This window comes from Myzus persicae, unplaced genomic scaffold, assembly GCF_001856785.1.
Source record: "Myzus persicae strain clone G006 unplaced genomic scaffold, MPER_G0061.0, whole genome shotgun sequence".
Classification (NCBI taxonomy): domain Eukaryota; kingdom Metazoa; phylum Arthropoda; class Insecta; order Hemiptera; family Aphididae; genus Myzus; species Myzus persicae.
Window position 1 is genome coordinate 1 of NW_019103891.1, and position 17,355 is coordinate 17,355.

Here is a 17,355-nt window from a genome sequence, read left to right on the forward strand (position 1 = left end):
AGAAAACAAAAACAAAAGTCGAAGGGGGTGGGGTGGGAGTGGGTGGGAGGAGAGACGACGAGAAGTGTTCACTATTATATTATACTGCAGTAAACGGATAGAAAAAAAAAAATGAAAAATAAAACGTTACACAGATGAATTGTCAAAGTAAAAACAGAATTATAACGTAACAGAATTCAAAAGTACAAAATAAAAAACAAAAAAAAAAACACATTCATTAAGAGTCAACACGCATATAGTACGTTATAATAATAATATTACGACTCAGACGCGTTATGCATTTTACGGTTATCCGCCGATCTGTTTGTACCCTTTACATGCTGTTGTAAACAGTACTGTTCACTTTCAGCTGTTTGAACGACAATTTTGTCAGCGGATGCGATTTGCCCTGTTGTAATTTGTTGTTGGCGGCCCGGTTGACGGATGCGCGGATGTCGCTCTGTTGTATGGGCAACACAACAGTTTTGACGACGGGATTGCACTCGAACTTTCGTGGCCTGATCGCGGACACGTCCAGGCTGGACACTCGCGGCGGCACCGGCGGCTGCTGGTAGAGCGGATTGCGCGGACAACCACTGTCCTGCACGAACGTCTTGGAACGGGCCCTGCCGTTTTCGTACTTGCCCACAAGTTTCCTGACCGATATGTCCTCCATGGACGCGGCCGGGCTGGGCCGTTGTGTGACCTTTGGGTGTTCGCTGACCGGAGATGTGGGCAGGCTCTTGACGTGTTCAGTGCCGGTGCCGTCGTCCTCGGTCGAACTCCCACCGCCTCCGCCACCGCTGTTCTTCCTCGACGGTTTTTCTACGGCGTCGCCCGCCTTGGCCTCAAACTCTTCTTTCAAACTCCTTACCAGACTGCTGTGCTTGTTGTTGCACGCAGCGGTGACGGGGGTGTTGCCAAGACCAGATATGTTCGGCTGAGACGCAGTCGCCCGGTTGGCTAGCTTGTGCGAAGCTCCTTGCAGGCCCAGTGTCGGCGAGCTCGAATAGCAATTGGGCTGCAGCAGTTTTTGCTGGTCCTTTTGCTTTGGCCTCTTGGCCGGCCGGTAACAAGGTTCGTCCGCGGCCGTTTTAGCGACGTCTGCGGCGGCAGTGGAGATTACGGACGGCCTTTCGCCGCGTTCGCTGACGTACTGCATGGTCGGCCGGACGTCGTACGAGCCCCACGAACTGTTCCTGGACGGCAAGGTACGTGTGTCGCAAGAGCCCCAAGAACTGTGTCTGGATATGACGTCACGCAACACGACGGCACTGTCGTAGGAGCTCCACGAGTTTTGTCGGGACACGTCACCAGCGCTTACAGCCACCGCCGCCGTTTGATGGTCGAATGGTTCGCGACACTGTTTGCGCTCCTCACGTTCAAACACCCTGTCCAGTCGGGACGAAAACAGATCACCACCGTCCCGTTTCTGTGGGGTGCAAACAGCGATCGAGGGAGGTCTGTGGACGGCTATCCGGCTAAACTTCGGCGATTCGGCGGACAAGGGTTTGTTGACTAGAACGTTGTCGTCGGAAGGCGAATTGGCCGCGCTCGACGAGGCCACCACGCCCTCAAACTGGGTGGTGAGATTCAGCACCAGATTCCGGCCCGGGTCCGTCGTCGATTTGCGGTCCGGACTAGACGTGCAACCACCGGCGCTATTGCTAGTGACGCTACCGCTGCAACTGCCGACGATGCCGCTAGATTCCAGTTCGTTGACTCGCAGCTTAACCGACGATGGTCTGTAACACAATGTTATGCGTGATGTATATATCAAGTTTGAACTATTTATCTGCATTTCACATAGTAATTATAAATCATAGTATACCAAGTATAATACTTTTATTAAAAAAATTATGATATTTTGACTATCATTATGAAAAAAAAAAAAATGATGATAGTTATCACTAATACATTGTAAGTAAAAATAAACAGGGACTGATCAACCTGCAGAATTTTTTCTTCAATAATAAATTTTTAATTTTTAACTATTCCCAAAACATAATTTTTTCAAATTCTTGAATTTTTTTGTACTACTTAAGGAGTGGCCAGTGGTCATACAAATTTTTGTTATTCAAATGAGAACCCCCTCCCCCCCATTTTACTCTAAATTATTTAGTGGATAATTTTTTTGAAAATGTTGATGTTAACTGAAATTTAAAATTCAAACGAGTAGTTATTTGAAAAACGGAAGTTTGAATCTCTCTACATAACACTTCTTAAGTAGTACAAATAATTTTAATAATTTTAAAATAAGATCTAAGCAAGCAACTAGGTATATTTAAAAATTCCAAAAATCTGATTTTGAATAACTATTGGTGTATCAATCTGTATAGTATAATATTTTCCCCCTCAAGGATTGTATAGTAAATTCACCACGCACTCAGGTACCGTTAAATTAATATAATAACGGATATTGTATACTTTAACACTCATTTAAACGAAATAAATTATACTTTGTGTATTGCAAGATAGATTCACTCGTGCTGTCATAGTAGATCTCTAACGAAATATTTACTATTAATCGTTGTTATCGAACATGGTGGGTATAATAATATACGTTACCTGGGGGCTGGTGGTGTAGCTGGTTGTAACTGAACGATTTTGTTCTGCGACACGCTGTACGATCTTAGGCCGTTTCCGCAAGGCATGAACACACTGACGTTGTACTTATGGGCTTCGAATGGAGGCAACGGTGGTGCAGGTGGAATATTCGGAACTTCTACTTCCACTTCTACAGCAATTTTATCCGTGTTAATTTTCTCCAACGATTGCGACAATAACGCTGAAAATATACACATACATTTGTTATTTTTACAAATATGCACCTCCTTTTTTTTTAATGGGATGCGTTCAATTTTTTTTAGACACCAATAAATTGTACATAATGACTTAATAACCTTCGTTTGTTTTTCTTAATACAAATAATCCTCACAAGTGTTTTAAAGACGATGATAATGCAGTAATTCTATCCAAGAGAGGAAATTATTTAATGGTCTAGGAACATACCATGATATTTAATGAAGAATGCAATCTTTTGACATTGATATTAAAAGTAGAACAAAAGAATATATACGCACAACATAAGTTGTGATTATTTCGAATCCGTTTAAGTGTAATTTCGAGCCACAAAGGCCATACAAATATAATTTTACACACATTAAATATGTTTTTATCAAAGTTGAACTGAATGGTGTATAGGTAAAGAGTATTAAGCTATTTAATTAAAATATATATATATGTACGTATATTGGTTTCATTTTTCCATTATTTAAAAGCCATAATTGAACACTTATTCTATTGGAATAACGGAGGAAACGGTTTATTTTATCAAACGCAGTCGATTCAAAAATATATTAACTCACTAGAGCTGGTTAAAATGTCAGTGGCAAAATTATTTTCTGGTGACCATGACTTTGGTCTGCCGCCGCATTTCATCAAATCGTATCCACTGATATCTAATAACTTTGGCGGCATCAATCGTGTTGGCGGACTAGGCACGACGGGTTCGTTTTCTTTGTCTAACCGATCCGGTGGCGTAGCGTCTTTGTCACCTTCACTCTGTGACCTCGGGGTGTCCAGAGCCTTTTTCGGCGAATTAGGAGGAGTGATGAGGCCTGACGTGGCCACCAAGTTTGTCTCGGATTTGGAGCGCTGCAATTTCTCGCGGTTTTTCATCGCGGCCAATATTCCTTGATAAGTTTCTAGCTGTAGGATGAAATGTTTGTTGGGTTTAATGCAGGTGCGTTTAGACTGAACGTGGTCTAGTGCTTTTTTGAAAGACCAGTTGTAAGCCTTCATAGCGTACGCTATTACGACGCTCGCAGACCGACTGACGCCCATCTTGCAATGTACCAAGACTTTAGAGCCTTCTTGTCTGAAAAAATAAAACACACGTTGAGCACAACGACATTGATATTATAAATGAGTGCGAGTTCTACAGTCCACATACTCGGCTTTTGTGATGTATTTATAGGTGTTATCCCAGTGCTTTAATAGATCAGTCTTATCATCGTCGTACACCCTAACGTTGAGATAGTTGAACGAGCCAGGGAAGAAATTGTCGATTTCCCTTGTCACATTCAGTATGTGTCGTACACTGAAAAATAAATGCGAAATATAATGTATGTATATGCAATACATATACAAGTGAGATGTGATGGTGGGCGACATTTGCTAGGTGTTCAAAATATCATGTGTTTGAATAATATGAAATGTTAGAATATATTTAAAAAAAATCGTTGTATACGTTGTATATTAAATTGTATGTTGAAAACGAGTTTAAAATCAAAACAAAAAAGGTAAGTATCAAATAATGAACTAGTTAAATTAGTTAAAAAGTTAATTTTTTGAAACTTTTTATCACAACAAGTTTAGCTTATTTTATGATAAATTTAATAACTTAACTAGGTAATTAAAGTATATATTGTAATAAATTAGTTTTTTCAGTGAACTTTAAAAATAATTCTTAAGACTAACTAACTTAATTTTTTAAATTAACTATTTAATTGTATTGTATAGGTACAATGGTTTTAAATAAAAATAAGCTAATGAATAATATTGATTAATCGAAAACGTGCAACTGCTTCAACTGCATGGAGTCAACTTTTGGCGTCATGGGCCAAAAAATAAATACAAATTTTTCATGGACCACAAATTTTATAAGTACCTTATTCTATTTTAAACAAAAATGAACAGTCATATAAAATTTAGTTTATTTAGGTTCGTTACTGCTAGGGTTATTAATTTAATAAGGTATCTTAAAAAACAAGCAAACAAACAACATTTTAACACACTATTTCCGAACCATACTATCTTAGTTCGTGGTTTTTAGTGTAGTCTTACACATAATGTCTACTTTTATACAAATTATAAATTTAACTGGTGGGTTAAATAAAATTGATATGAGAGCTGAGGGTGCCAACCTCTGGCTTAGACCACTAAAGCGAATAGCGTAAAGGGTACATTTTTAACAAAACGTTCAGTTATTATTATTATTTAAACAATTGAAACTATTTGTGACGAGTTTGAAGTTCCCTCTACTTTGTCCAATCTTCTCCAAACCTTCGCCATAATAATGAAAATAAGATGAAAACCAGTTTTTAGAACTTGAAACGTAGCCCCCCATGCCGTCCGATCACTTCAATCATTCGCAAATATTTTGATATATTTGTGACCCGAACGGCAGTAATATAAAAAAATTAATTTGGAAACTTATTTTTAATCATATTAATTTTAAGCTTTTAGAGTTAAATGTTTTGTTCGCTTAATATTAACTTATGACTCAAAGTTCTGAATTTTGAATTACCTGTACTCTAATTAGTTAATTATTTTCATTAATTTCTCTGACTTTGAAAAATAACCAGTATGTGCTTAGTGTATTTTACATTTGAATTTGACTTACTTCAATTATTATAATATTATGATTGGAATATCGGAATATAATATGACCTTAAAATACTTTTTATTCGAACTCGTGATTCACTTTCGATATAAGAAAATATTTACACGCTATATAATATGTCTCTTGGTATTATAGTTTATGTAGGTGATTCGATATCATAGTATACTACGGGTATTGTTTTTATCAGTACTGTGTTTATATACCCATTTCGGCTTAGTTCGTCAAGGTTTGACGCATTCCACTCGGAACCAAGGTAAACGTGAGGGAATATTTGCGTGGCCGCATCCATCTGACCCAACACGGTGAGCATCTCTTGGTCGATGAACGGTTTGTATTCACCCAGATCCATGTCTAGCGTTTCTTCCAAACGGCCCCTAATGAACTTGGACGTCACTTCGTCCAGGTCTACGCTCATCATGATTTCTTTCAGGGCACTGCGTATCACGCGTTCAGTTTCTTCGCGTTCGCTAGGTCTATAAATAACCACAGTTAAATATAATGTACATAAATTAATGTGTACGTAGGTACTCGAAAGCATTAGGTATTGTTATTATTGTTTAGAGTTTGAAATTTAGACGAATGGACTTACTTTGTCCTCAATGAGTCGGGTGACGGAGGACGACGCGACTCAATTGAATCCATAGCGTTCCATTCGTTCAAACATGACTGGTCGGAAGAGATTTGTTTCTCGTAATGCGTTATCCAATCGTGGGTAAGGCCACCTTCGAAAAAGTTGTGTTCACGGGCTTGAGCGCTCACCCGATGTAAGGATTGAAGAGCCGACCTAGAATAAAATTATATGTCAATTAATATCAATTACTAATGTTTATAAAGTTTAAAATCTATAAATGACAATTGTTAAAAATATATATTTCAAGGTAAGAATATGAACTATATTTCCACCCACCATAAAAACAACTAGGCAGTTCAAATGCTAAAAGTAAAATAAAATTCAACATAGGTTTTATGTATACTAGGTTATGGTCGCTTTTCAATTTAATATGAATAATATGATATACTATAAAAACATTAAAAATGAATAGGTACATATATAATAAATTATAAACATTTAACGATAATTTATTTTATAATGTGTCAACATCAGAAAAATAATTTCCAAAAGAGTTTGCACTCGACAAATAAATAATCGTTAAGGTACCTAGTACCTATGGAATACTACACCTGTAACGTTATTATTACAAAAACGACAACAATAACAATCGAGATCGAGTTTTGACAGTTTCAAAACGACTGCTAAGTGCAAACGTTTCAATAGTGTTTGGCCGTTTCTCAAGATTTAATACAGTTTGCCATTTCGAGAGGTTTGTTCTCGGTGCTCGAGTTTCACATAAACACATACAAACATATTTGTACAATTATTATTTTAAATTCTGTCCCAAAGGTATATATGGTTATATTCTATATAGAATATAATATAGGTAACATGTATCGTGTCACGCTGCAATATTCTTATACGCAAGGTTCTTCACATTTAGCATATTATATGGTAAGTGCTTTCTTTTATTTAACAACCAAACATAACAGCAGTACAATCAAAGAGTATACATGAAATTGTTAGATGAAGCCCACAATCGTTTTTTCTACAACTATTGTCTTCGGCGCCAATCGAAGAATAAAAGCCGTCACACACACACACGCACACACACTTTGCAGTATAGGTGCTATAAAAAAACACCTGTGCATGAGGTTTGAATAACAACGAAATCGTCAAAATATCATAAATCATCGGAGATAAAAAAACAAAACGAAAGAGAGCACTACGATTCATCAACCGTTAAAATTTAAATAAATAAACAGCTTTCTTTCTCGTAGGTATAATATAATATGCAATGTTCCACGAGACGACTAGACACTTTTTTATTGTTTGTGCTGCAGATTGTGCGTAAGGCCAAAAAATCAAACAATAACCGACTTGTGCGGGACGCAGAGAAAGCCGATGGACGTCTGTTTCCAAATTGGCTAGTGGCCATAAACGCGTTCTCGTACATTATTTTTGTATGATATTGTTTGCCGAGCCCGTCATCTCGTTTTCCTCCCGCTGCCGCCTCCGAAAGATAAGCTTGTCTATATAAGCAATACATACAGCCTCATGTAAGTTGTACTATAATAGCGCAATTGAGTTTTTTTTTCGTTCTGAGAAAAATATATTATATACGTACTTGGCAGACGTCGTGAAGGAAACAACGGCGAGTACGATTGCAAGCGTAATATACGCCGACACGTAAAATGATTAATGCATGAGCTGTAGATGCAGCACGCGTGCATTATGGTGCATTTAATTTAAACTTGAACAGATTCGGACACACAGACGCGCGTATATTAGTATAGAGACGGTCGTCGGATGTATAATATACCTTTACAGAGATAATATGTACATTGTACAGCCTACACGCACTGTAGCAGGTATATAAGCGGGATAATCCATTTTGTAACACGAAGTAGTGGACCACAACTTATGATGGGTTTGTACCTCTTACACCCATTACACTCCTCTCATCTAACTTGGAATAGTTATAATCAAAAATATTTATTCCATATTTGCAGTGATATAAGTACGTATTATGTTGATAAATGATGAATACAAGCATCAACATTTTTAAGTATATAGGTAGTAGGTACCCCGTTTCAGGTAAGTAAATAACAAAATATCGATTGCCATTTATTGTAATTGACTTAAACATTAGTGGTCATTTAAATGGATCATTCTGCATGTACGACACGTGTTGTACAATGTAATGTGCCTATGCTGTTCTGGAATATGCATAGGTATAATAAACACATTATGCACATCATACACTTTACAGCAGTATAATAAGAAAACCAACAGAGAACTACGTAACACTCGTAATAGTACTCACACATACGTTATTTAATGTTTCGTACGTTATTTACCTAGTGGTCTCGCGTATGACGCTATGTGAAGAATCTGACACAGATTAGAATATTTACGGAAACAAAAAAATTTCAATCTCAATCAAAAAAAAAAAGGAACGAACAGTTAGTTTCCATCTGTAACCGAAGAGTATAGATATATATTATATAGATACATTGGGTATTAGTCGTTCTGGTCGCATGATTTTGCTATGGTACCGTTAAATGATTTACGGGATTTAAAATATGTTTCAATCATGACAACTTTCTTTTATATTTTATACGCAAGCAATACACGTCAAACCGTTTTGCAGCTTGTGTATGTATGACGAGGAGCGATATAAAGATTTTTTTTACCTTTTCGGTACTTCGCATATAGTCAAGAATTGTACCTAAAAAAAGGCGATTTATATACCGAGATGTTGAAACAGTAAAAACGATTGCGTATGGAGTACGGACAATATAGGTACACTATACACAGTTTACATCGACAATTGGTGAGTATATAAATATTAAAAACGTTGTTTTTTGTCTGATGTCTGATGACGAGATGATTTTAGTAAAAAGTTAGGTGATCCGATGATGGCAGTCGTAAACGTGGCAATTAAAATATGAGTATTATATAATATTTATGTCCCGCGCTGTAAATAAAAATAATGCTTCCCAACGATTCTTGAAATTAAATTCCTTCGGCGCGTGACAAATGGCGTATGGATCGATATATTATACATTCTCGTACATCATGTTATTATTTATTATACAATACTATATTATGGAGTTCTTAAAGCGCGTACGTTATATACATTTTTGATTTGTTATCTGAAAGTTTTTGCGTTCACGGCCGGCCGTTCGGACGTGAAACGCCGACAATGCATTGAAATCTAAATGGAATCCCGTAATAATCGTAAAGGAAGAGAAAATCGGGCACGTATACACTACGTCTTCTCATTGTGTCGCGCTCGGGAAATTGGGAATGCTTACATAAGAAGTATATAATAATAGCAATAACTAATAAGTATAATAATATAATACGACGCCAAGAACGAATTGTATATATTGTCATAGCTCGTAACGGTTGTTGATATTATATATATTTCGTTTGGAAGTCCCTATGACAAATTACGTCCTCGTCGCGCTTCACCTGGTTATATATATATACATTTTATACAGTATGATACTTTCGACAGCTAGCGAACCAAAGTAATTCCAAAAAAATATTCACTTTTTTAAAATTTTAAACGTATTGCAGATCTAAACTCACTTTAAATCAAATGTTCATGTAATAATAATGGTTTCACTTACAAATAAACTGCGATTAGTATATAATACAATTATAAATTATGTTAATAATTCAATATTTTAAGAGTTTATCATAATATAATTTTTGAAATAATTAGAGGTCTTTGTTAAAAGAATCACTCTGTATATACATTAAACATACATGTATACAATATATAATATGTACTGTACATAATACATACACTGTATATATATTTGCATTTCATGTACAACAGGGAGCGCGTGGTTCAACATAATAAGCAATTGGAAAAAGCCAATGTACTCGTAAAATCCGTACACGCCGCAGTCATTACACTGAGAAGGGGGTAAGTTTATGAAGGGTGGACTATTGTATTTAGGGGTGGTATATGTATGTAGACGTCGCGAAAAACAGGCGCCACTATAATCGCATTTTAATAGTGGGGGTCTCGATGAAAAGGGCTTTTTTTCAGATCGGACACGATACTGAACCCACGATTGGTTTAGCTGATAAACATTTTTTTTCAATTTCATTTACCCACAACTACAGTTATATATTATACTGCAGTGCAGTGTATTAGAAAAATAAAAACTTCAGCAATAATTCAAATATGAATGTTTTTTGAGAATTCAATGGTTTAAATGTGTGTGCATTCAAAGCAAACTTCGACATTTCAACGAAACTGGGTCGAGTGAATATATAGGCATAATTAGACGTAAAGCGTACAGCTGACTCACGATTTCAGTGAAAATGAAGGATGTTTATACCAAAAAATATCAACTACAGAAGCTAGTTTTGAGCATCGCACGGAATAATATTTAAAAAGTATAAAAACGAGAGGGTGAAGAAAATATTGAAAATATCACTCATAAAGATATACACTTACTCGAGTAATAAACTAAGCAAAAACATCATATTTATTATTAAAGAATCAACAATAGGTTAAGATGACATACGTCAGCAAAACTTTATTTAATAAAAAATATAAAAAAATTATTAAAGAAACACTACTATACAGATGATACTATAAGAATTTAAAACAAAATATGATCACGGATGTATTGTGTAAACGTATATACATTATACATACAATAAACATATTGTAATATAGGTATAGAATACATTACAATATTACATATCGAGTAGTATAAAACTATAAAGGTATATTTAATATAATATATTCAACGAAGTAAAATCGTATTGTGTAAGAACGAGATATTAAAGAGTATATAATATTAATAAAGGTACATACTCGTAATAAATAATAATCCAAGGTATATAATAAATATGTATACTTTTTTTTTTTTTAAATGTCGTTTATTTATGAAAATTTACAATCTATACAAAAATGGTACAATAAGTAAATGTGAATAATGATTAAAAAAAATATTTATACTATGTAAAATATTGGGGGTTTAATCACTTTAGCTTTCAATTTCGTTTATTCGCATTAATTCATAAGTTTATTATACCTACTTTATAATAATGTCGTCTGTAATTTCTCGCGCATTAATGTGTTATTTAAAACGATTAATTGTTGCAGTAGATATACATTGGTTTATAAAAACGGTTTAATTTTGAACCGGTAACCTCAATATTTTCGTTGACGAGCGAGTATTTTAGTTGACGAAACGTCAATAAAAATAATAATAATCCAATGCGGTTACCGACTTACTTTCGGACATAGGCAAGAAACTAAAAATCTGGGGAGAAGGATGTACATTTTTTTTCACAAAGAACGTCAAATATGATTTAAGTACATATTAGGCATTAGATAATAATATACATATTATAATACATCGAACATCAAAAGGGAGGGGGCTAAAGCTATGACCTACCTATATATAATATATATATATATAATATTATAGTGGTCGGGTTACCAAAAGCGTTGGAAACAAACAGTAACCGACCTTTTCAGAGCATATAAAAATCGGTGCCAAAGGCCCATTTAAGTATATGCAGCGGGGCGGCGGCGCGGGCGGGATACCGATGATATACGTTTTTAATCCGTCCTTCTTGGCTAATTTTAACGCGTTCTTAATTTAGTATATTATACAGCTGTAGTTGTAGTTTACACCTATGGTCGGAGACGGGAAGACGATCGATCGGGAAGGGCCGGGAGAGGCAAGAGGAGTAATTTTTTTTTAGAGATTGCGATATGTCACGAGGGTTTGACGAACTTTTCGAATCTGCTTTTGGCACTGCCAGCGATTAGTAGGTCTCCTATTATGTGTTTATGTGTATTAAAAACCGACCCCGTCGACTCGTTAAATGTTAGGCGGGAGACGATAGTTGTTGTCAGCGATGCTGCCAACGGAGAAGTTCGCGGGCGATGCAGAGGTCAGGGCTTGATAATTGGAGTAAGTACCTCTGTACGGCACCACAGTGTTTTTCGTTTGGACAGCACACAATAATATTATACACCTATTATACGACCTATCGTGTGGTGGATAAAAGTAGTAAAGTTTGTATAAAATAACAAGCGATGGCCGGCACACTGGACCGGTTAACGGGATACCCACAGACGACTATAATATCGCGATAAGAACACAACAAGCGCGCGCGCCACAACTGGTTCGCTGTGCGGTGTGCTACATCGGCGACCGATAAAAACCGCTTACTTTACTAGCACGGTGTCCTAGCTCCGCCCGCCGTTCCAAATATAATAAATAATAATAACATAGTAATAATAATAATAATAATAATATAATGTTTAACGACAACGGCGGTCAATGACGATTGTAGCGAATTTAGGACTTGTGTAGCGCTTATAACTGGACGACGAGGACCATCGCACTAAATATTATTTCGTTTTCAATATCGGTTAGTACTAAACTATATAGTAAATGCGTGAATAGTAAATAAATAATATAACATATGGATGTCCTTGCTGTACACGGCTGGTAAATATTGTAACCGAGAAAATCGGTGTGTTTTATAGGACGTAGACGAGTTGGAAACTGTGACACGATGGCATTGTCGATCGATAATACCAAACCTGTGTAGTGTGGAAATTATGATAGTGTATAATATTACGTTACATATATTGTAGTGCACGCACGACATTAACCTCTCTCGGCGCGAATAGTTCGAGAGCGCGGAGATCAATGCAATCAAGGCCGTGAACACGGTACGCGCTCGAAGACAGATGGATGGGCTCGACGAATTTCGTAATATGGGTACCGACGATAAGTGTAGTACCCATAATATTATAACAGATCCTATTCGTATTTCGTGCAAACACACGTGTGTACACTATACGCGTGGTGGACGTCCGGTCACGATGAGCGCAAGTAGAATCCCATCCCAAATGGTCACGACGACTTTCTAACGGCAGTGGATGATCGAAATCCGAAATATTGCTATCCGTGGTGCAGAAGAGGAGAAACGGCAGAAGAGCTGATCGTGCGCTGCAAAAATTAGACACGATAGCAGATATTACAATTGCTTTGAGATCGCATAATGCATGTACTGAATCGCGATCCTGTATATACATTGTTAATTTAATAAATTCTGATTAGATGAGTTTCCTAAGAAAATTTGCCTCCATTAGAAATTTACTTCTATATATTTTCGCCGATCTGAACCCACTCGCATTACGTATGTATAGTTAATAGGAATATTATGGGAACCTGCATGTAATCGATGCAACTGATTCTGCTATATAATTAACATTTTCATCCAGTGGCGGATTCTCAAAATTTTTCTGAAGGGGGGAGGAGGTTCTAAAAAATAATATGTTAATATTTTATTTTATTTATATTATTTCAGTAGATTCTTGATAATCAACCTAAGTACTTATATTTGAAATATATACATATATTATCATGTTATACGGTATACCTACTGCAGGGTCAGACTCTGTGCATGCATTATTTAATTATATATGTATATATCAGTGTCTGGGGGGGGGGGGTCCAGACCCCATGGACCCTCCCGTAAATCCGCCACTGTTTTCATCGTTTCAATAGAACTAGCCTTTTAGATAAATAATATTCTTTAAGAAATTTGATATTTTTGAGGTCCAAACACAAATGATGTCTATATGTGTTTGGTTTAGCATCGTATTATATATAGTAGTGTAGTGTCGTTTCCGTTTACTTATAAATGAAGAATTCCTTATGTTCAGATGTCTTAAGTAGAGATAACGTTTGGACCAGTTTTTATTTTGTAAATCCTTATCTATATTGTATCTAATTGTGACGTGGTGAAATTTTAATGTCAGACTTTGGGTAGTAGATATTGAGAACAATGCGTAATGAGATTTAAAGTTGTCAATAGAAACTAGATATTTGAACAGACACATTGTGAAACAATCGAGTACAAAATCTAAACTGTTAGAGATTTAATACGTGGTACGTCATATTACATATTTATAATGTGTTGGTTATGTCTGCTATTATATTATTATACATCACCAGATACAAAAGCTCCGTAACCATATCTTATCAAACAATATATTATACAATTTAAGTCTTATTTTCGCACGACGTGCAATCTATTGTACACGAATTGATAGTTTGGCCAGCTTTTACAATACCAATATTTTAGGCACTCGTTAATAAGCAGAAATCGGCATGATTCCTATGGCAGACACCACAGTTGATTAGAATTTCGATTATACTCAGGTAATGTACAACCAGAGAAATTCAAAATAAAACTTCTATAGGTGTGCCTATACTTTCGTTTTAATAAGACATCTCTGTTACGATTGAATTTGATCCTATTAAACGAAAATAAAATAATAAAATCTTGCAATTTAAACTACTGAATATTGACGCTCATTACAAGAAATGAATAAACATGCGACATACCTATGTATTATATTATATACTGAGTGATTCACCGAGTTGTTCTAATTTTACTTTTTTGGAATTTTTAAATAATATGCTTAAAGCTTAAGACCATATTTAAAATTCTTGATATTATTTATGTTGAGTATAATAGGTAAACGTTAATGGGTTTAGAAGATATGGGTGAAATAGTGGTTTGAAAATTGTATTGATGAATATTAATCTATTAACATTAATAATCTGTAAAAATGGTTCAAGTTTAATAAATATTACATCCAATATTACACCTACTTTATATTTTTGTAATCCCACTTTTAAGTACTATTATCCTTAGAATAAATATTATAATAACTGAGAAACTACCCATTCAAATTTTGAATTAGGTACATCAAAATTATCTAAAAATATTGTCTACTAAATAATTCCAAGTAAAAAGAGAGAGGGGGGGGGGTTAATTTTAAAAACAGAAGTTTGTATCATCATGCGTGTAGTACATACAAATGCAAGAATGGTTTAAGTAAGTATATACTTATAATGAAAAATTCCAAAAATCAGACTTTTAATAAAATCATTATTAAAGGAAAAAAACATGGGTAGCAACTCGATATTTTCCACTTCAAAGAAAATATATGAATCATAAATAGGTTTTTTTAAGAAGTAACCATGCTACAGAAAACGTAATGCGAAATAGGTGAGTCAGAAAATCAAAATATATCTGTATAGTGTATGTAGATAATACCCAGCTCCAAAACATATTTATGTTTAAATGGGGGTGAGCATCATTGGTGAATCACCCTGTATAAAATACATCTAAATCTAATTATTACATTTCCAACCAGTAATTTAAAAAAAAATGTATATAATCATCACTTGTCAATCAAGACGGACGGCCGAAGGACGTGCCGGTGATATTCACACGGGCAGTGAGGTGTACCTTCGACGTGCCGACATCCATAAATGGATTAAATTCAGGTACCCCCAAACCACTGTGTTCGTTCCGTCGAGATAACACTCTTCATCATTATTACTGATGTTATTATTATTATTACTATTACTACTAATAGCACTACTTTTATTATAACTACTATTATACTAAAGAGATGGAATCACGTATGTAACATACCTTACATGGTATAACGACTGTTTATCGGTTCTGTGCAGCTAAAATTATTTATTCTACACAAATCGTAGAATGGATGAGGTTTATAATTTATTTTTATTTCTACTCTTTTGCAAAACCACCATCAAATACTCAGATGAAAATTACCTAAATGATACACAGAAGTGTAAATGACCTATAGTTTGCAGTTATTGTTGAACATTATAAGTTCGTTAAACTCGAGTAAAACAATTTCATATTGATACACGTGGCACGTTAGTTTCTTATTATTGAAGTACTTATATTAATATATTATTATGTAGTATAATTTTATAAAAGGAATAAGGGATAATGTTCTACAAAAAATAATATTTCAGATTAAATGAATGAACAAGATTTTTTTATACTTCGTTATATGACCAACAAGTTCATGCATTGCATTATTTAAAACAATATAAGTGCCAGCACATAGCCATTAGCCGCGGAAGCAATGCGAAAGCAGTTCCCGCGGCGTTGGCGGTTCCAAACTGAAAAAAGGTACATGGACATTAAAAAAAAAAATAAGTCGTAGCAACAGGGAATATATTTGAACCTGTTGGGAAATAAATAAGTAAAACAAAGATGACAGGTGTATAATGTACATAAACTTTTCAAGTATTACTAATCTAAGTGCCACTGATGTTTTGCATATTATGCATAATGCATAAAATTGTATCGATAATTTATGTATAGAGGCACATCGGAGGAATATCGGAATAAATAACTTTTAGGTGTCGTAATCTTTACTCAATTTTTCTTTAACGAACTAACTTTGTTACTTGCGATTGCAGATTGACTGGTATTAAACTAATATTATCTGGTATTATTTAGGAAATTATCCTTTTTCTTAAATATTACAAAGTTAAACTACAAATATGAATATAATATATTCGATGATTATAATTGATTACTATATATTATAATATTTAAACTCATACTAAAGGAAACTATCTTAAGTATTTTTTCCCAGTTAAAAACCATTGTCCGGTTAAAGTCGAAAACTAAATTTTACAAACGTCACTCGATAAAAGGACAACAACAACGCTGAAAATATTGTATACCTACTTGTTTAAGGCAGAATTAATTAATTTAACAGCTGAACATCTGAACATAATACAGAGCACAGTTTAATTTTTGCACAACGTTCAAAATAAAACCATGGGCAAAGTGATACTGCTTTGCTATAGGTTAGGTTAGTATGGGAATTAAAAACCATACCTCACAAAAAAAATTAATTTGCCTTCCTGATAAACTTTTTTTTTTTTTTAAGGTAGAATAACTTATGAGTTATGAAGAATCTTGTATCAAAGAAGAATGTTGTCAAAATTGAAACTTTAGACGCTCATAAAAAATGATTATGAATTTATGATCAACTTTTTTTTTTAATTTCCACTAGGTAACAATAATTTATGAAAAATATTGATTTAAGTTTTCAAGATTTTTGACCCAACAAACAATTTTTTATCAACAATAATTTAAAAAACAAATAAATATTTTAATTTTCTTATGTCTTTTAATAGCTTAAAAAGAGCCAAAATATTTTGAACATATTATAAAAATACTAATTTAAATAATAGGTATAAAGTTTAGGTACTTTTCTGTTATCCCTACTATACCGCAAGTCTCCATTCTGTTATCTTGACTACCACGCCGGTGCTGCGACTAAAATTCGCTGGATTACCTGTTCCCGACAGTTGTATTTCTGTCATTGTATTTATTAATTTTAAAATAATTATGAATCTGTGGAATTTACCAAACAGTGAAAAAGATGCGATTGAATTTTTCCAATAGAAGGGTTTACTTCCGGGGCACCGTAAATGCAAAAATGGTCATAAAAAAAAATTATACATCGGTCAAAAAGAAATTTTTTGGAAATGCAACGTCA

The 17,355-nt window shown here is 34.7% G+C and overlaps 1 protein-coding gene across 2 annotated transcripts in view; it reads right to left on the reverse strand.

Annotated features, from left to right (window-relative positions):
- Positions 1-38: 38 nt before the first annotated feature.
- Positions 39-17,355, reverse strand: part of LOC111035989 (protein phosphatase Slingshot-like) — a 67,832-nt gene continuing 50,515 nt past the window's right edge. For both annotated transcript variants that reach the window (XM_022317851.1, XM_022317850.1), the window contains exons 6-11: positions 5,976-6,170; positions 5,590-5,859; positions 3,935-4,081; positions 3,348-3,859; positions 2,548-2,767; positions 39-1,724 (exon numbers count right to left, since the gene is read on the reverse strand). In XM_022317851.1, the coding sequence (XP_022173543.1) occupies positions 314-1,724; positions 2,548-2,767; positions 3,348-3,859; positions 3,935-4,081; positions 5,590-5,859; positions 5,976-6,170 (2,755 nt within the window). In that variant the 3' untranslated portion in view covers positions 39-313. The remainder of the gene's footprint in view (positions 1,725-2,547; positions 2,768-3,347; positions 3,860-3,934; positions 4,082-5,589; positions 5,860-5,975; positions 6,171-17,355) is intronic.